Source organism: Nannobrachium achirus (genome assembly GCF_963921795.1).
Source record: "Nannobrachium achirus genome assembly, chromosome: 18".
In the NCBI taxonomy this organism is placed as follows: domain Eukaryota; kingdom Metazoa; phylum Chordata; class Actinopteri; order Myctophiformes; family Myctophidae; genus Nannobrachium; species Nannobrachium achirus.
In genome coordinates this window covers 56,459,699-56,481,027 of record NC_137825.1, presented here as the reverse complement: position 1 = coordinate 56,481,027, position 21,329 = coordinate 56,459,699, and the positions used below count along the sequence as shown (strand labels likewise).

General features: G+C 42.1%; 1 protein-coding gene across 1 annotated transcript in view; it reads right to left on the bottom strand.

Annotated features, from left to right (window-relative positions):
* Positions 1 to 11,482: 11,482 nt before the first annotated feature.
* Positions 11,483 to 21,329, bottom strand: part of rhbdl1 (rhomboid, veinlet-like 1) — a gene marked incomplete at both ends in the record, with an annotated part of 122,703 nt that continues 112,856 nt past the window's right edge. The window contains 2 exons of the mRNA XM_080747658.1: positions 11,483 to 11,754; positions 16,019 to 16,079. Of these exons, the coding sequence (XP_080603784.1) occupies positions 11,483 to 11,754; positions 16,019 to 16,079 (333 nt within the window). The remainder of the gene's footprint in view (positions 11,755 to 16,018; positions 16,080 to 21,329) is intronic.

The window sequence follows — 21,329 nt, the reverse complement described above, 5'->3', positions numbered from 1 at the left end:
TCAAAGAAAAGGTCCTTTTCACTTAAATGGAGCTCAGTTAGTCGGTTCTTGAGAGACTACTATGTCAGTGGTTCTCAAACCTTTTCATTTGAAGGACCCCCAAAATGATATGTATTTGGCCACGGACCCCCATCTCAAAATATCTAGTTCCAGGGACCACCCAGAAGCAAAATGTGAGTTACAAACGTTCGCTTTGAAAATACATATATTCAAAGATTTGCACACATTTTCGCGACTTTTTCAAAAATAGCAGATCTACAAGCTCGCAGCGCGGCACTCGGTGCCGCGCTGTGAGCTTGTATATCTGCTATTTTTCACTGGTTAAAGCATTCAATAATTCCAGGCCTAAATGGGTTCAAAAAGGGAGGCAGTGGAACCATGGAGATGTTGCCACAGTATTGTTCTTTATTTATATTGTTTCTAAATTAAAGCAAGTACAATGAACAGTACAAAATAAAACAAAAAAATATATATATACAATATAAAATGGTTCCGTTCAGAACATTTAAAAAGTACAATTAGATCATGAAATAATTAATGACGACTTTTGATATAAATTATCCATATTTATGTAAATTTAGGTTTCCTTTAGTTTCTTCGTCGAGACCCAGAGAAAAATAGCTTCTTTTTTTTTCCCTTTCTTTTTTTGTAAACGCTGTATTAAGTACAACCTCTGGTCTGGTTTGGAGATTAAACCTTTAAGCTTGGCACCATTTTATTAATGCAAATAAGCAGCTCATGAAAACTACCACAGCAGCACAGATATGACTTCATACCAAACCATAGCGGGGGAAATCCACTCGTTTCTCCCTATTTGTGAACGTTATCCATAATGCTCTGAAACTAAAAACTGAAATATGCTAGCCTTCCTTTTGCCTTTTTTTAATTAGACTCATGAAGATAGTTACCTACTCCTCCCGTGAGGGAAATTCAGATATCGCAGCCCAACCCAGCTGCTTTTTTCAGCTTAACCCAGCTGAACCCAGTGCTGAACCACAAGGAGCACGAGGGTGATAGCTGGAGCGGGGAATCGTACCTGCGACCTCTGGGGCCTCCGGAGTCCTAGGTATGGACACTAACCACTCAGCCATCACTGCTCGAAAGACCACAATGCCATTGGGCGGTGTCATTTAAAACAGAAACATTAGTGGCATTGCCTTTTAAAATTGGATAATGAGTGGCACTGTTGCCACTTCAGTGTAGTCGTCTTCAAAGTGGTGTCTTGGAACCCTTGCCTGGCCTTCAAGGTGTACCTGGAGGTCTTCTTACAGTATTTCAATGCCCAGTTATCTATTCATATGTTTTTCCAAGATATTTATAAATGTGGGCAATAATTCGGGCCTAAGCTAAATGCCTGTAGGATTGGTGTTGTAGAGAACTCCCGGGCCAGTATTAGCCTATTATAATTAGCAAAATCTCAAAAATATATCTTGGGGAGAAAAGAAAAAAGTGCCGATGTCTCTATAGAGCACTGGTTCCCAAACAGTGGGTGGGGACCCATTTGTGGGTCCCTTAATTTTTTCATTTCCTACATTTAGTTAATTATTATTTCTAAACATTTTCTAAAAACACAAGCAAAAATATTCATGAATTAAATTGTTTTTAATTTCTCACTAATTTCATGAAGAAATAAAAGAAAAATCGAAGAAATTCCATAAAATAGAAAAACAAGAAGTAGTGAAAATAGCCGATCTACAAGCTCACTACGGGTTTAACTAGTTTCGGTTCCCGTGCAAACGTCAAATTTCTCTTTTGGGTCTCGAGCTAAAAGGTTTGAGAACCACTGCTCTAGAGCAGTGGTCCTCAACCTTTTCAGGCTGTGACCCCCCAAATAATCATATTTGAAGTGGGGACCCCCACCCTGCACAATCACTTGGAACTCGATCTGTTCCATTGTGAAAATAGCAGATCTACATGCTCACAACGCCTCGCGTTTGCGAGGCGTTGTGAGCATGTAGATCTGCTATTTTCACAATTTCTGCCTAACAATTTGACCAATGTTTGACCAGAGGTACTAAAAATTTCTTTAAAGTCCTTAAATTGTCACTTTAGAAATGTGCAGATACCCTGTAGACACTTATACTGTATGTTGGTCTGTTTGCTGTTGAGTGAGAAAACAATGTTAACATTTAGCTAAACATCTGGGAACATTATTTGGGGACCCCTCTGGGGGTCCCGACCCACAGGTTGAGAACCACTGCTCTAGAGTATCCTGCACTGAGACTGCAACATGTTTCAAGTACACAAATACACTGAGAGAAGGCCTGGTCAGGGTCGTCTGAAACAAGTTCATTGCGGCTGCTGTATGTATCAACATCTTTAGCTGAACTAGAGCATTAACGACTTGTGACTTTTGCAAGTCAGTAAAAAGTTGAGTTGAAGTCGACGTCATCACATCATACACGACCCCCTAATTATTTTGGGGGGCCCCCAGATGATTAACTTAATGTGCAACATTGTTTTCTCACTCAACTGTAAACAAACCAACATAACGTTTAAGTGTATAGAGGGTATCTTCACATTTCTAAAGTGCCATTTTAAGGACTTTTTAATATCTCTAAAATGACAAATTAAACATTGTCCAAATTGTCAAATATATAGAGGCAGAAATTGTGAAAATAGACGATCCGGCTATTTTCACAATAGAACCGTGTTATACCAAAATGTAACGCCTCAATTCTTAGTGCTCGTCAGGGTGGGGACACAGTTAAAATATGATTATTCTGGGGGTCGTGGCCTGAAAAGGTTGAGAACCACTGTAATATTAAATAAAATACAAAGGATTTCTTTTTTTTTCAACTTCACTTCGACTTTCGACTTTCTCTGGTGGGAGTCGACTTGTGTAATGCAGTCGACGGAGTCGACTTTTTCGTTAATGCCCTAAGCTGAACTACATACAGCACAGTACATATTATGAACAGGGCACTGCATGGGGATATAGTCTCTTTCCTTGCGATAGACCTAGCGTGATAATGCAGAATGTGCTGCAGCAAAGGAGCGCGTGTTGCCTTTGCGTAGTTTGGGGTTTACGTCACAAGGCATTGGTCATGTACAGTATGTAACAGCACAACTGGAAATGGATCAGGATGTTGATAGCTGAAGAAAGCATCAACGGATGCGGATGGCACAAGAATATCATGGCATGTCAGTGAAACACATTATACACAACAAATGCAACAACAAAACAAACATGAACAGAAGAAACGCCCACCTATGGTGACAAACGAACTGGGAACAAGAAAACAGTAGTTAAGACGACCTCAAGTATGCTGCTACAAAGTCAGGCTGCATTTCAGAATAAGAACAAGCGCAGAGGTGAAAGTAAAGGCAGAACTGTATACGTCGAAAGAATCAAGTCAATAAAGGGGTTCAGGTGTCGATGGGAGAGATGAACGCTTGCATAATTGGTTCTGCAGTCTGCTCAGCTATTAATCATTAACATGTTGATCATTATGCACTGCAATTAGTGCAACGAGTGACTAGCCCTCCCCTGCATTACACTCTACTTTAGACATTGGCTAATAGAGGGGAGGATGTGTGGATTAGTGAGCATGATGGGTCACATGTTTGCATCAAGACATTCTCCGCCAGTGTTAATCTTTTCAGCAAATTTTGTCTTAGTCTTTTGAATAACACACCATTTAGTCTTAGTCTTTTGGGATTAGCCTTAGACTTTTAGTCTTCATCTTTTAGGATATGTTTTTTTAGGCCAAATATAACAACATAATTCTGAACAAGTCATTGTCTTCTACTGCCTGTTACTTGGTCAAAATAAACCATACATAAAACATGTATTTGGCTTTAATTTCATTGCAGTTACATACCGGTGTTAATTTTTACAGCCATTAGTCTTAGACTTAGATTTAGTCTTAGTCTTTTGAATGACACAAATAATAGTCTTTGTCTTCTGAAATTGTTTTAGTCCAGTCTATTAGTCTTATCGACAAAATATCAAAATCTTGTAGTCTTTCAGTCTTAGTCGACAAAATGAACACTGCCACCGTGTACTGTACATTTTTTTAAACCAAATAATCATTATGAAATGTCACTCATCGACGGCAGTTAATTCAACATCACGCCACCCGTCAGATCTACTCATTACAAGATGATGTGCCATGTACAGTGCAGCTTTGGGCCTGCATGGTTAAATAACACCGCCTCCCCTCTTGCAGTGGCCATGCATCATCCTGACACCGGACTTGTTGTGATGTGCGCACGGGGTGTCCCACCAAATTCTGGGCCCCGGCGGGTACAAGGATTCACTGTGGGGCCCCTGTGCTTTAACTATTGAAAAATAGCAGATATACAAGCTCACAGCGCGGCACCGAGTGCCGCGCTGCGAGCTTGTAGATCTGCTATTTTCGAAAAATCATGAAAATCTTTGAATATTTCAAATCCTTCTACGTTTTTTTTTTTTTAATCTATTTTTCGATGTCAGTGGAGCTCAAACCTTTTCATGTGAAGGACCCCCAAAATGGTATGTATAGGGACCCCCCAGAAGCAAATTTTGAGTTACAAATGTTCGCTTAAGAAATACATATATTCAAAGATTTGCACACATTTTCACGAGCAGATCTACAAGCTCGCAGCGCGGCACTCGGTGCCGCGCTGTGAGCTTGTATATCTGCTATTTTTCAATAGCTAAAGTATAAAATAATTAAGGCCCCTCCACCACCTTGGGCCCTAGTAACTCAGTCCCACTTTCCTACCCCTTGTGGCGCCCCTGGATGTGCGCACGCGACAAGACACAAAGGCACGCATGTATACAGTAACTGCTTTACGGCCTTTGGACCCGGTGTTTTACGGGGAGTGCCTCCTCAATCCCTCCTCTCCCTCCTATCTTTCATAAGCCTCGCTTTGGCGCCACCCAAACCGTCACATTATGTCAGCTGGGGTTCAGGGACGTGAAGAGAATGTTAGAGAGGCAGGGGCTGAAATTCCTAAAAGGGCCTTTCAGTGAAAATATCGAAAATAGCAGACCTCCAAGCTCACACTGAGCTTGGAGGTCGGCTATTTTCGGTGCTTGATACCACACTGAACAAAGAATGCTGCCTTCGGGTATGGCATGGAAAGAGGGGCATTTGCATTTCTTTCACCATAGTAAAAACTGCATTCATGTTCTGGAGAGGGCACTTTTTTTACAGACGGATAAAAGGGCAGGGGGCTCAAGCCCCCTTTGATGTCTGTGTGTGCACGTGCCTGCTGGGGATGACAGTCGCACCTCTAAACTCCTCTCCCTTGAGCTGTGGTCTGGATAGCAGAGGAGTGAAAGAAGAGGGCACAGCCCTCCTATGGTCGAAGGTGTGATGTCGGTGCTGTGTTTGGCTCGAGCCCCACAGCCAGGTTCATAAAACACGCTCGGCTAACTTCTCCCCTCCCGGTTAATTAAGACGCACGCGCTTCTCATTTAATTCCCCCCCTGTCACCTGCTGGAAAACAGCAGTCAACAGGGACGTGCTGAAAAGCGGGACAACTCCCGAACGGCCGGCCATTAGGAAAAAATGGAAAATAAAATGTCTGCCTTTTTGGGGGCTGGGCGGCCAACAAAGTAAATCGTCACTGTCGGGCAGAAAACCTTGTATCTCCAAATTGCAAAGCCCTACTTCATCAAACAAGGCTGTCGCAACAAAAGTAGTGAAAACAGCAGATCTACAAGCACACAGATCTTCATCAAACAAGGCTGTCGCAACAAAAGTAGTGAAAACAGCAGATCTATACAAGCACACAACGCCTCGCACAGTTTAAATCATTTTTTAAAATGATAAATACAAAACAAACGGTTTTGGACATACAAGGTTTCCACCCGACAACGACGAAATATAACTCATGTAATTGGCCCACTGGCTTGTCACTTGTCATGATCTGAAATGGCAAATCTTTGAGTGGCAGCAGCTACTATATCTCTCTCTATAGCACGCAATGAGGGCCTCTCCAACTCTTTTTCCCGGGCTGAATCAGGGGCCCAGCACGTCCCTGGCAGTCAAATCATCAGTGTCAAACGTAGCTCTTCTGAGTGTAAAGATTGACCCATTTGGGACCACGTAAGGGCCCATTTGGGGCCCATTTGGGTCCATTGTTACACTTTAACCTCCCTCCGGCATGCACTCTATCATCATTAAAGGCCTAACAGGATAAGTATGCATTATTCATCAGAGCACGTACGCTGTACCTAGCAATAATGTTCACAACGCGCGCACAAAGTTTCTATCACAAGTGCATCGATGTCATTCACTGGGAAATCTCGTCTATGTTACATTTATTTTCCATAAATGGTTCATTTGGGGAAAATGGCAAAACCTTTTGCCTCCGTTTGCCAGTCTCCTGTTTTTATGACCGACCATCACGATCGGTGAATGCATAAATATTCCCAAGCAGCCAAAAGACATTCCGATGAATTATTGATTGAAAGGGTGGGAAAGAAATGAACATTGAGTGAGTCAATGTAATTAGCGAGCCAAGCCTGAGCCTTTTTAAAATATATCGTCATTGCCGGTTGAAAACCTTGTATGTCCTAAGCCATTTGTTAAACTAGTGAAAACAGCCGATCTACAAGCACACAACGCCTCGCGGTGCGAGGCGTTGTGTGCTTGTAGATCTGCTGTTTTCACTACTTTTGCGCGACGGCCTTGTATGATGAAGCAGGGCTTTACTTGCCAATAGAACATACAAATTTGAAACTTGGAGATACGAGGCTTCCACCCCGACAACGACGATATGTTGACGGGAGTTCTCTCCATATTTTGTTATTTGCCCCCCCAAAAAAAAGAACTGCTTTCAGGCATCGACGCACCAGAGGCGAGAACGTAAACCTGGCAACATCACAACTGACCTCAGCCTACTGTCTGTGTTTACTATCTGGCAAGCCAAGCTGCGAAAATGTGTGTAGCTACAGGGGAATTACCAATATTTAAGCTGTGCATATACAGTATGTCCAACACCGAAAACAGCAGATCTGCAAGCTCACAGTATGTTGCAGCGTGGTGCGCCGTGAGCTTGTTGATCGGCTATTTTCGGCGCGCGACACCCGCCCGCAGCTAAACGTAACTCACTCTACAAGAGAGTCCAGACTAGGGATGGGACGATGTGAACATTTCATATCACGATTATTGTGACAATAGAAATCGCGATTTACGATATTATCGCGATAATCAAAATCCATTATCCTGGGGCGGAACATTTGCCAAAGACGTACGTATATTATAAGTACCTTTTACCAATTATAGAGGGTTTATGTGGTACCGGATATGCAGCTCGGCAAATAAAAGGTGAATTGATCCCAGTGCATGACGGAGGACGATATCACAATACATTAAATCTCCACGATACGATTATCGTGAGTGTTTTTTTACCGCGATAAACGATAATATCGCATATTGTCCCACCCCTAGTCCAGACTCTCCCAGGCATGTACAGTAGTTGCACAAACAGCTCCCCCCCCCCCCCCCCCCCCCCCAAACAGCTCCCGCCCCCCCCCCCCCCCCCACACCCATCTGTATTCAGAAAGCTGCTGATGTCTCTTATTCAGTCTCTGGCCACACCTCTAAATTAACAACGTTCACTGAAGCTCCCCTGCAATTCAAATTAAATACATTTTATTTTCATTTCTCTGCAGCCTTTGCCTTCGGTGAGTTGGTTCTTCTATGGCTTATTTTGTAAAGCACAAAAAAGAGTTATGTCAGGTGGACTTGAGTCGTTGACGCTCTGCCAAGAAAACAGGATTTTCTTTTAGAGGATCAAAGCCATACAGGAACAGTTATCAGAAGAACAACAATCTTAGCGTGAAGTTTTGCACCATTTGAAACTTTTCACCCCCCCACCCCCCCAAACAAGGGAAATAAATAAATAAAATACAAATAAATATACTCTTAGTAATGAACATACGATATACACATCCACTATCAAATGAAAAAAATAACTTAATAATAATAATAACACTCTTTTTCTTTATGGATACATTCCTTTACAAAAGTATACAGTCCCTAAGAATGTGAAACTGAGGTATAGACTGGGCCCCCGACAGAGACCCCAATGCCCTCTGGGACATGGAGTTCAGGGGTCAGGTGGTGTCATCCCTGCCCTCCCCAGTTCAGTCTGTTGGAGCGAGAATAGGCAGAGGCCTGTCTGTTCTGTCTGTGTGTCTGCGCGCGCGTGTGTGTGTGTGTGTGTGTGTGTGTGTGCGTGCGTGTGCGTGTGTGTGTGTGCGTGTGCGTGTGTGTGTGTGTGTGTGTGACTGTGTGTCTCAGACCGCGCTGACCTTCGGGGTCAGCAGTGGTCGTTTTCAGAAGACCGAGGAAAACCTCTGCCCGCGTTTGTGTCCTTGCCTCAGTCGGATCCACGGAGCGTGAGATGATATATTTTACACAGTAGGCTACTTTAGCGGGTGTGTAGCTAGCATACAGTACGCCACGTTAAATAGATGAAGCTCATTCGCTGAAGAGACGACCACCAAATAAATAATTACGTTGAGAATGTCATTTTTCTTAAGACGTACAGTATGTCCCCCCCAACCCCCCCTGCCGCCCCCCTCATTGTCTCTTTCCCTTCAATCACGGATGTCTTGTAAATCTAATATAATATGTACCATTATTCTTGTGACTACTGGTATCCACAGTGTAAGTATGTTAGGGATGGGACTTTATAAAAACTTGTGCCCTCTTAGATTTAACGATCCCATGAAGTGAGAATCTCTATAAATCTCTATAACTCAGAAAGAATTGATCTGCACTCAACTAAGAAAAGAAAAGAAGAGAGAGACAGAGAGAGGAAGGGAGAGGGGGAGAGAGAGAGATTATTCTTATATATCGTCATTGTCGGGTGGAAACCTTGTATCTCCAAGTTTCAAATGTGTACGTTCTTTCGCAAAGCAAAGCCCTGCTTCATCGTACAAGGCCGTCGCACAAAAGTAGTGAAAACAGCAGATCTACAAGCACACAACGCTTGTGTGCTTGTAGTTCGGCTGTTTTCACTAGTTTAAATCATTTTAAAAATGATAAATGTAAAACGAACGGTTTTGGACATACAGTGTATGGTATAATGGTTTTCACCCGACAACGACGATATGTTGAACACAATCTCTATTCTGTAGCTCAATTCTCACTAGATGTTTTGAATGAGATCTCTTACTTGAGGTGTTTGAGCTTGTCCTTGACATTTTGTTTCAGAGTTAACAAAGAAAAGGTTGTGAACCCATTTAGACCTATGTTGTTAGACCTAAGTGGATAGCTATTCACACAGCAACCATTTTGCTCATACTTCATACCACAGTGGCCACTGTGTGAATATAATAAATAAGACCCTTTTCGACTGCAGCTTTAGCACCACACTACACGACACCACACCGCACCACATTTTCCATTACACAAAAGTAACCCAAATTTACCATTTTAACCGTGATGATACAATATAAATTTGTATTACAACTATCCTAATTATAATCCACACACAATGGATTATAACTGTGATTATAATACACTATAAAGTATTAATGTATTACCATGATAATTATAATACACTATATTGGATTATAATAGTGGTTATAACAATCTATTATCATGTATTACAACTATATCCTGGTGGTCTAAATGAAAAGTCAGTGAGTGATCAGTCATTATGAAGTGTTTGGCCCTGTTTGGCCTAGCTCAGACCTACAGTACTCTAGATTGGATACTCTTTAGTACCATGTATAGTACCGCTTTCACACCACTCTACCCAGGTGTGGTGTGGTGTGGTGTGTTGGGCCATGTCAGTGGAAAAGGGGCTTATGACTCATGGCATTCTGGTGTTTTCAACACATTGTCACAGATTTCAGTCCATCTCATGACCTCTCTGTGCTTCCTGGTGTCTCCAAACATTCTGCCCCCTATTCCCCGTCTCTCTCCATTGTAAACCTAACATAGTCCAAATGCCTTGAATTATTGAATGCTTTAACCAGTGAAAAATAGCAGATATACAAGCTCACAGCGCGGCACCGAGTGCCGCGCTGAGAGCTTGTAGATCTGCTATTTTTGAAAAAGTCGTGAAAATGTGTGCCCAATCTTTGAATATATGTATTTTCAAAGCGAACGTTTGTAACTCAAATCTCTGCTTCTGGGTGGTCCCTGGAACTAGATATATTGAGATGGGGGTCCGTGGCCAAATAAATATCATTTTGGGGGTCCTTCACATGAAAAGGTTTGAGAACCACTGACACAGTAGTTTCTCAAGAACAGACTAACTGAGCTCCATTTAAGTGAAAAGGACCTTTTCTTTGACGATGGCTATAGCCAGATTGCTGACATAGAAACATAGGTTTTTCAAAAAATCTTAGAAGGACTTAAAAGACACTTATAGAATCTACAAGCTCACTTGTATATCTGCTATTTTTCAATGGTTAAAGCATAAAATAATGATACAGAATAATGTGTACCCGTTCTAAACGGGTTAAAATAAATATTACAAAACGTAATCTCATCACTGCTTCCTCGTTTTGGCATTGCCCCACAAATACCGTTACGTACGTTGCTGCTGTTGAATATTTGGCTAGCACCTTTGCAATGCAAGCAACTGTTCTTTTATTGTTTTGTCAGAGGCCATGAACTGAGTTTGAGATTCCCATTCACGGGGTCTTTAAATGGTAAGCTTGCAGGACGCACTTGTACGTAATGGAGTCCCTCGGAATAAAAGAGTTCGACAGCAAATTGCTCCTCTGTGAAAGGATAGAGCGAGTAAGGTTGGATGGGATTTCAACATAATTTTTATATAGGCTATATAAAAAAGAGAGCTGTTCCTCAAAGTGGATATGAGGAACGTGTCACCTGTACTTCTTGCTACTGTAATCCCTCTTTAATAAAAGAGAAGTATTTCTTTGATTTGCAAAGTATCTGTAGAAAATATTCACAATATTATTCTCGGTTGGCTTCGGTATTGAATTAATTCATATTGGTTGGTTTGAATCTGAAAGGAAATGGCAAGGGGGGGGCGGGGGGGGGGTTGGTTTATGGTGGCTATAGTGCAGAAAAATGTGGATGCGCAAATAGGGCTGTCACGATTATGACATTTTACATGACAATTAATTGTCATGACGAATAATTGCGATTAACGATTGAATTGTGTTTTTGTCGTTGATAATTACATTTCTGTTTGGCTTGTAGGCTTTGAAGTTGCACATGGCAGATATGATACATAACCTAAATACGCAAAGAAATTACTGACATATTTGACAACTTTATACTTAAAAAAGAACATCGATAGTGGAAACAGCCAATCTACAAGCTTGTAGAGCTGCTATTTCCACAATTTATTTTACTTTAAAAAATATATATTATCATTTCTTCAACACGGAAACGATTATGACGATTATGAAAAATAATCACGATTATATCAAACAATTGCGATCAGACGATTATGTGTAATAATAATTGTGACAGCCCTATGCACAAAGCAGGGTTTCGGGGGGCCGGGGGTGGGGGGGGGGAAGGGATGGGTAGAGGGGGGGGGGCCTTCATCAGGGGGGAGGAGGGATCTGCACGCCCAGCAGCTCGTAGGCGAAGATGTTCCAGAAGATGGCGAAGAGGAGGAAGGTGATGAAGGAGAAGACGATGACCCACCAGGAGCACTGCTTCTGCAGGCTCTCCTCGTAGCTGCGCAGGATGAGCAGGCCCATGCTGATGCCCACCACCGCCCCCGACAGGTGGGCCATGAAGCTGGGCTGAGGCCCCGAGGAGGGCAGCGGCGGGGAGAAGCGCAGCCACACCGCCCGGCCCACCTCCGAGCTCACTGCGAAACGACAAGAGAAACAATGTGTCCGTTATGCGTGTATCAAAAAAAGCATCCCGCTACGGGCAGTGGAGACGCCCCTATACTCTATAGAGACGCCCCTACTGTTAGGCTACTGTTAAAGCCTGCACTTGACACTTAATTTGTGCTGTGCTCAAAAATAAACTTGACACTTTGTACTGTGAAAGGCCCCTAATTTTATTTATCTTCTATGCTGGGTGTTTTTTACTGGGTTGGCATGGTACAAAAGAGAAATTAGAATTAGTGAAAACAGCTCACAACACACGTTTTGAAAAAATTATACTGTCTTTTTTTGTTCACTACTAGAAAATGCAGACACATAACTGTTTATTTACAACAGCCAAAAATGTAATACATTTGTAAAACATGGGCTGTAGGAAACAATTAAGGGAACCATGAAATGTGAATTAACATTCATACTCACTAGTTGCATTTCCATAAAGCTTATTCGAATTCGCCTTTACTTTAACATTAAAACCCGAACTACTGTCATACTCAAGATAACTTATAACGCGTCAGGTTTTATAACTTGTTGTTGGCAAGCGGAACGAGAGGGCCGTCTCCACTGCCCGTAGCGGGATGCTTTTTTGATACACGCGTCCGTGATCGCGTGGTGGCCATTTTGGTCTTCATATTCGGTGGATGGGGATGGGTATGAAGTAAGCAGTGGTGGAAAAAGTATCAATACTTCAATGTAGAATACTTCAATGTAGTTACAAGTAAAAGTCTGGAATTCAGTAATGACTTGCGTAAAAGTACAAACGTGTATCAAAATGTACTTAAAGGGATATTACACTTTCAAACAAACTTTTAGGTCTAATCAGGCTTGTATGAACACCCTGAACAGTTTTTAATTTGCTTCATTCAGTATTTAGATATTTGATGTAAATGTTACCAGCTCCAACACGCCCAGGCCCTCTCCACATACACACCCATTGTAACTTCAAACATTTAACCATGATAGATTCATTAAAAACACACATTATTTTTTCTGGTGACTCATAATACCCTCCTAATACGTGAGCAGACCGTGTTTTTTCAATAACTTTTTTCATTTATTTTCAATAAAATATTATTGTATTTAATGTTTTCCATTTTCCCAAAGAATTATTAAAAATAAATGAAAAAAGTTATTGAAAAAACACGGTCTGCTCACGTATTAGGAGGGTATTATGAGTCACCAGAAAAAATAATGTGTGTTTTTAATGAATCTATCATGGTTAAAATGGAGTTTGAAGTTACAATGGGTGTGTATGTGGAGAGGGCCTGGGCGTGTTGGAGCTGGTAACATTTACATCAAATATCTAAATACTGAATGAAGCAAATTAAAAACTGTTCAGGGTGTTCATACAAGCCTGATTAGACCTAAAAGTTTGTTTGAAAGTGTAATATCCCTTTAAAGTACCGAAAGTAAAAGTAACCATTAGGCAGAATGTCCCATTTAAAAATGTTAAATGTCTAAAAATCCTTTGGAAAATAGCCGATCTACAGGCTCACAATGTGTCACATCGCGACGCATTGTGGTCTTGTAGATCGGCTATTTTCAAAAGATTTTGATAATAGTATATAAGAAATGTATGTGTATAAGTGGTTAATGTATGTCTTGTGATAAGAATCAAAATCTACAAAGTAACTAACTAGTTACTAAAGTGTTCAAATAAATGCAGTTAAAATATAATATTTCGATCCGAGTTGAGTAGTGGAGTAGAAGCAAAAGTATTGGAAATTGGAAACACTCAAGTGAAGTACAAATACTTCCAAACTGTACTGTACTTGAAGTAAAGGTAGGCCTACTTAGTTACTTTACACCACTAGAAGTAAGACCAAGACAGCCGCTGTGTGAATATGGTCAATGAAACGGCAACAGAATCAGCGGGGTTAAGAGTCCGAGTTCAGCCTGGCAGTCATGATACTCAGGCGAGAGAAGGATTAGAGTGGGGTTTATATTGTGCTATCATCCAGCAGGGAGATGAGCATATAATGATGGCTAAAGCTGAGCTACATCCTATAAGAGGGGTCTTCAACGTTTTCAGGCCAGGGACCCCTTAGCTGAGAGAGAGATGATGCAGGGACCCCCACAACCTTCTCATAGATTCCATATCGTTTCATTGTTTGACAGCACATCATCATGTATCTTGGTTTCATGTAAATTTGTGTTTCCAGATATTTAACCACTTGAACCGTCAATACTTAATAAACTTGACCTTTTTCACTCTGTTCTTAGTCTGTTCTTTTTCCCCTCTACACGAAACCTCTTTGCCGAAAATAGACGATCTACAAGCACTGCGAGGCGTTGTGAGCTTGTAGATCTGCTATTTTTTGCTAAAGTTCTCAGAATATGCACACTAGGGTTCAAGTGGTTAGATAATATAGAAAAGGAGGAAAAGAAAAGCTTCTATCACACAAAGATTCGGAGCACCCCCTGTAGTAACTCTGAGGACCCCCTATGGGTCCCGGACCCCCTGTTGAAGACCCCTGTCCTATAAGGTTATTCCACGTTTGAATCACAGCCAAAGATGGGTCCCCGGGAGGATTAAAAAGCAACGCCCAAATGAATGCAGAGACATAACCATCAAAAGCGACATGCAACATCATTTGACCTTAGTTGCCTTCCTGAGTCCTATAGCTTGCAAAGTGAGAGAGGTGAAGTAATAGTTCAACATAGCAGTCTGAATGCAGCAGGCCACAAAATGCAAGAGGATTGTATTTGAAACCAATATTTTAGCAGAGGTATAGTGCGATAACGGACAGATGGAGGGAACATATTGCTCGCTAACGAACGTCACCGTGAATTGGCTCTCATATGCTGTACAGCCATGCAGCATGACTTGTGTCCTTTGAAAAGAATGCTATGTGTCCAATCTGCTAGCTACTCACTCCAAGTCATTGTCATCATTGTTATTATTGAGTCATCACTTTATTACAGTGTTTCTCAAACTTTATAATGTCAAGGTCTCGTCTTAACTCTGACAGTGTACAAATGGAACCAAATGAACACTGACGGGTTCATTTGGTTCCATTTGTATACTGTCAGAGTTACAGACTTGTATGGGTCAATTTAGACCCCCCTAAAGGAACCCACAGAGTCACTGGAATCCACTTTGAGAAGAGATGAATCAGGGGCCCCCAGGTTCCATATACCGGTAGTTTCATTGTTTGACAGCACAATCATCAGTGTATTTGGGATTCATGTCAATTCGTGTTTTCAGATATTTAACCACTTGAACCGTCACTTAATAAACTAGACCTTTCACTCTGGACTTTGTCTGCTCTTTTTCCCCTCTACACGAAACCTCTTTGCCGAAAATAGACGATCTACAAGCTCACAACGCCTCGCAGCGTTGTGAGCTTGTAGATCTACTATTTTTGGCCCCCGAATATGGACACTAGGGTTCAAATGGTTAATATAAAAAAAGGAGAAAAAAAATTCTATCACTCAAATATTTGGAGGACCCCCTGTAGTAACTCTGAGGACCCCCTAGGGGTCCCTGACCCCCTGTTGAAGACCCTTGATGTAAATAGCAACATACTTTTTTTGTAATTTTTGAATAAATATTTGAGGTTTTTCAGAAAACTAAGGTCAGGATTTAGAGGGCGTTTTTAGGCCTCAGGTCTAAATGGGTTAAGCTAGACTGTGAACAGGTGTGTAGTGAGGGGTGTATGCTTTCTTGTTCAATGTTTAGCTAGGGACAAAACAAGAATGTAACTTGGCTCTACAGAGATTGGACCCAGTGACTCCTACAGAGGGTGACCAGATCCAAACTGTTCATTTGAGGGACAGAAGTACCACTTGTGTGGGACAACGTGGGACGGGCGGGCGGGGGGTTAATAGCAAATTATTACTTAAGTTGCTAATAAATGCTTATGCTTTGATGTCATATTCGACCATAGCCCTAATACTGCCTATTAATTGGTTATTTACCCCACTATAGGGGATATTTCTCTTGTTATTTTAATAACAGTCTTAAAAACATATCTTGCAGGTAAAAGAGACAATGAGAGATTTACATTACAATGGAATGCCCTATAACATATTAATATAGTAGTCCAGTGTGGTCCAGTCTAGCTTGCTGTGAGCTCACGTTAAGAGCTTCAGCAACAATCAGCGCACCTATATCAACACCTGCCAGTCATAATGTGGGACAGAGTCTCAATTTGGGGGACGCCTGAAAAGTCATGGAAATGTGGGACTGTCCCTCGCAAAGGGGGACATCTGGTGATGAGGAGAGAGTAGACAACTTACTGCAGACCAATGCCAGGATCATGCGGAGGAGCTTGTATGGACAGCGCATCCCGGCCCAGTTCTGCAATAAGCAAAGGAGAACGTCCAAGTCACATCATGAACAAGCAATCACAGAGAATAATGGCATACCAGTAAGACTCCCTAATCGGGAGATAAGCGACCGTTGGTCGCTTATCTCCACAAATAGGCCAAAAGTTTGTTTTACCAATTATCAAGACATACGGGCAGTTGACAGTTTGCCATGGTTACTCATTGAAGTTGAATCTCCATATATGGAGATAACCTACGCATCACACTAAGTCTGACCTCACCAGCCCATATTTGGGCATGAGCAACTTATGTCTCCATATATGGAGATATGATGACATCACACAGTCCTCAGCCGATGATGTGGCGTGATGTCATACAATACACAAACGAGCCCTACAGTATAAAGGGGCAATTCTTGCCAGGAAAGAAGCATTTCTTCGACTCAGACCTTATCGCCAGGGTTGGCTTATAGCAGCTGTCGGTAGATAATGCCGGTCTTATATAAGGGTCATTTGTGTACGGTGTGATTTGCCATGGTTACTCATTGAAGTTGAATCTCCATATATGGAGATAACCTACGCATCACACTAAGTCTGACCTCACCAGCCCATATTTGGGCATGAGCAACTTATGTCTCCATATATGGAGATATGATGACATCACACAGTCCTCAGCCGATGATGTGGCGTGATGTCATACAATACACAAACGAGCCCAGATATGAGCAGGGCAAAGGTGTGACGTGTGACGTGTGACGTGACGGACGTGACGGACGGCCGGTGGAGGTTTTGATACTAAACTGCGACCTTACGGTCGCAATTAAGATGACTCTCTTGTTCCAATTTGTTGAACACATTTAGACTCTAGGGAGACAATCCATATTCATATGGGCAGGCAAGGGGCACCTTCTGTATATCGTGGTTGTCGGGTGGAATCCTCGTATCTCCAGGTTTCAAATTTGTATTTTCTTTCGCAAAGTAAAGCAGCTGCTTCATCGTACATGGCAGTCGCACAAAAGTTTAAATCGTTTTTAAAATGATAAATACAAAACAAACGGTTTTGGACATACAAGATTTCCACCCGACAACGACGATATGAGACATTATTTTACACCTGGCTGCTCTTCACCTACTGGTTCCGATCCAGCTGCGTTCTATTAATCAGGGCTAAGATAGCTTAACAGAGGGGTGAGAGGAGGCCAATGAAAATCCCCTGTGATTCTTCTGGGATAAAGACAAAAAAACAATGGCTCCTTTGCCTTTAGAATAATACATTTGTTCCTGGGGATGAATAATTGCACCAATGGCATCCCGCCTTAAGTTCCTGGCCCCTGGGGTGTACAGTGTGAGACATTTCCTTTCCCGTCTCCCCACGCTGAAAGGGAAGCGGAGGCGGCTGCCATACAAGATTAAAGACGGCCAGGAAAAGTCGATAAAATTGAGTCCTAGCGACACCGCTATGGCCGTTGTGTTTAATATGACTGTGGACTGTAGCTGTGCTAAAGAAAATCCCAATAATATCACAGTTAATGGTGTGTGTATGTCGTAGTGAGCAGTAGTGCTTTCGAGGCTGGACGTGACCGGACGCTATTATTCCAAACGTAGGAGACGGTGGAGGAAGGAGCGCTTCTTTTCCGTTCACCCGCGTCGGCTACTCGCCAGCGTCAGGGTTACTGAGGTTAGGGTTAGGTTTAGGCATAGTTTTACTGAGGTTAAGGTTAGGGTTAGGGTTAGAGTTAGGCATAGTTTTACTGAGGTTAAGGTTAGGGTTAGAGTTAGGCATAGCTTTACTGAGGTTAGGGTTAGGGTTAGGTTTAGGCATAGAGGTTAACATTCACACCCGCGCGGTCCAAGTGACCACAGCCGATCGAGCGCTCCAGACCTCCGCTCCAGCCAATCACAAGCCGCACCTTCTAATTTATGTGACACCGTCTCCTACGGTAGGAATAATCGCTGACCGGACGCCGTCAGGCCAATATATTTCCCACATGCACACGGAACAGTGCATGCTAGAACCATAGAGTTATAGGCTATACGAGTGACGACGCACCATAGCCTATCTAATCAAAAGGCTATTTGCATAACAAGTTTACCAGGTTTACCAGTGAGTGGTGGGCTAGCGCATCCCCCATAGATTCACAAGTCTATTCATATGGATAGGCTACTTTAACACCTACTGTAGGTTTCCAGCAGTGACTGTATGACGGTTCATACATTACCCAGATACTTGAGACTGTACATATTATTCATACTAATATTTGCTGTTGATTGATACTGTACCGTAGGTACATTCATTTATTACATTCATTGGTGATCAACTATACCTATATTTAGACATAACGTGAAAGCATTGATTTGTACAACGCCTTGTGTCAGAACCGTATTTCATTTTATTGTCTCCCCCAGGCGGCATAGCTCAGGGGTAGAGAAACCGTTATTAGAGCACGAAGGGTTCCCGAAGGGTTCCCAGTTCGAATCCGGGCTCCCCCTGAGTTAATGTCGAAGGGTCCTTGGGCAAGACTCTGAACCCCACATTGCTTCCGGTGAGCAGGTTGGTGCCTTTTATGGTTTCCTCTGCCACCGGTGTATGAATGTGTGCGTGAATGGGTGAATGTAATGCACAATCTCTGTAAAGCGCTTTGGATAAAAAGCGCTATATAAATGCACCATTTACCATTTACCATTAACATCACGCAAATCCGTACACATAATCTCTTGTGCAATATTTAAAGGACAACTTTGTTTTTTTTACAACATATTTTAGATTGTAATTAGAGAAAAGAAAAGATGAGTGTTAAAATGTTTTCATTTACTCCTTTCTGTCATTTTAGTGATTTTAATGACTTTGATTTCAGTGGTTGGGGGCATGCGTGCAAGTTGCTAAATATGTAATAAGCCCATTCCCAAGATGCACCACAATCTTTCATGGGCAGATGTGACTTAAGGGGGCTAGTAGTGTTACTGTAAAGAAATCGCTGTCTTATTGTGTCTAAAAAGACATATTCAGCCACTTGCACACATGCCCCCAACCACTGAAATCAAGGTCATTAAAATTGTTAAAACGATAGAAAGCAGTAAATGAAAACATTTTAACACTCATCTTTTCTTTTCTCTAATTACAATCTAAAATATGAACCCTTCTTGTCCTTTAACCCAAGGACAGCACAGTCAGTTCTCAATGGTACAAACCTTGCTATCATAATGATGATGAAGTCGAGAATTGCTGTGACACACAGCAACACTCTTTCCCGGACTGACAAGAAAAAAAAAAAAAAAAAAAAAACATTTTGCCATGCACTCTCAATCAAATTGTCAGCCCAGCTGTTTTTGGTATAAAAAAGAAAACCCCACATGTGGTTTGGTTGATTGGTTTGTACAAATTGACGCGTCGAATTAAGAAAACAAGCCACACAGAGAGAAAGGAAAACCCTGCAACGCTCATCAAGGCAGACTCAATGCAAAGAAGGGGACTTGTGCAAACAGTTGGCCTCAAGAACTAAACTGAGCGTGACCGACTCTTTTCAACACACTGTTTGATGAACACGTCACAGATGGCGAGGCTTATGATGCGGTAAGACTGTACACAGAGAGACGCTTCCCCTCGTACTGTGCAACCTCAAACTGAGGCTGAGCCAAGACATTCAGGGGTGTCGCACCAAATTCTGGGCCCTGCGGGTACAAGGATTCACTGCGGGCCCCCCATGAATGTTCTTCATAGCGGGAGGGGGTTTAACCCATTTAGACTGGGAACGCATTGTTATGCATTATTTTGTGCTTTAACTATTGAAAAATAGCAGATCTACAAGCTCACAGAGCGGCACCGAGTGCCGCGCTGCAAGCTTGTAGATCTGCTATTTTTGAAGAATTGTGAACATTTGTCTTTGAAATTTCAAATCCTTGCTTTTTTTCTTTTTTTTTTTAAACCTATGTTTCCCATAAGCAAAATTTGAGTTACAAATGTTCGCTTAAAAACACATATATTCAAAGATTTGCACACATTTTCACGACTTTTAAAAAATAGCAGATCTACAAGCTCGCAGCGCGGCACTCGGTGCCGCGCTGTGAGCTTGTATATCTGCTATTTTTCAATAGATAAAGTATAAAATAATGAAGGCCCCTCCACCTTGGGCCCTAGCAACTCGGTCCCACTTTCCCCACCCTTGTGACGCCCCTGAAGACATTCCTTGAGGGCTCCCAGCTGACGGACCAGTCATCAAGCACGCTAGACCAAACAAACTGTCTGCGAGTGGTTGCTATCAGCACAGAGCCACAGACCAGAAGTTTAGAAACTCTTGCTTTTGCGCTTTTGATTCCTATTTGTGTTGGCACTTTCCTATAGCCTTGAGCGACGGTGCGGCCTAAAGTGATTAATGAGATCTTACGCTGCCTTGAGTCCTTGACAGAATATCGTCGTTGTCGGGTGGAAACCTTGTATGTCCAAAACCCTTTGTTTTGAATTTATCATTTTTCAATTCAATCAATGATTTAAACTAGTGAAAACAGCCGATCTGCAATCTAGATCGGCTGTTTTCACTACTTTTGTGCGATGGCCTTGTGTGAGGAAGCAGTGCTTTACTTGGCGAAAGAATTTACAAATTTGAAACTTGGAGGTACGAGGTTTCTGCCCGACAGTGACGATACACTGTACTGAGGACGTTTAACACAAGCCTCTGTGTGCACGTGTGTGCACTGTGTGTGTGTGTGTGTGTGTGTGTGTGTGTGTGTGTGTGTGTGTGTGTGTGTGTGTGTGTGTGTGTGTGGATCATGTGTACCGATTTTTGTGACATTTGAAGAAAATATGTAGGAAAAGGAGCAAAAAGTGTGTTTTGGAGAAAATTCAAGATGGCGGAAAATCTATCATGGCGCAAATGGGCGTGGCCTATATGGGGAGATGCGTCATGACCCAAGGAATCCAGGGAAAACATATAACGTAAAGTGGGGTGTTATGGCGCCACCATGCGGCCAAATGACACAATAATTTTTTATTTAATCCTTGAAATCATTATGAACCTCCTCTCCAAGTCTTGAAACTCTAGCCCCTATGGTTTGCGAGAGACAAATAATTGAATGTGAGTTTTTGCAATTCCCATTATAAGTCAATGGGGAACATTATTTCACTAATAAATTAATATCAATTAAACTATAGAACCTTTCTCTTAGAAAAGTAATAGCCCACGATTCCCGAGTAAGCCGGTCGATTTGACATATGGCGCGAGTGTGTGGTGGCAAAACTGTGGGACTAGTGGCGTGCCGAAGTTTAGGAAGTTCAGGCTACATACACA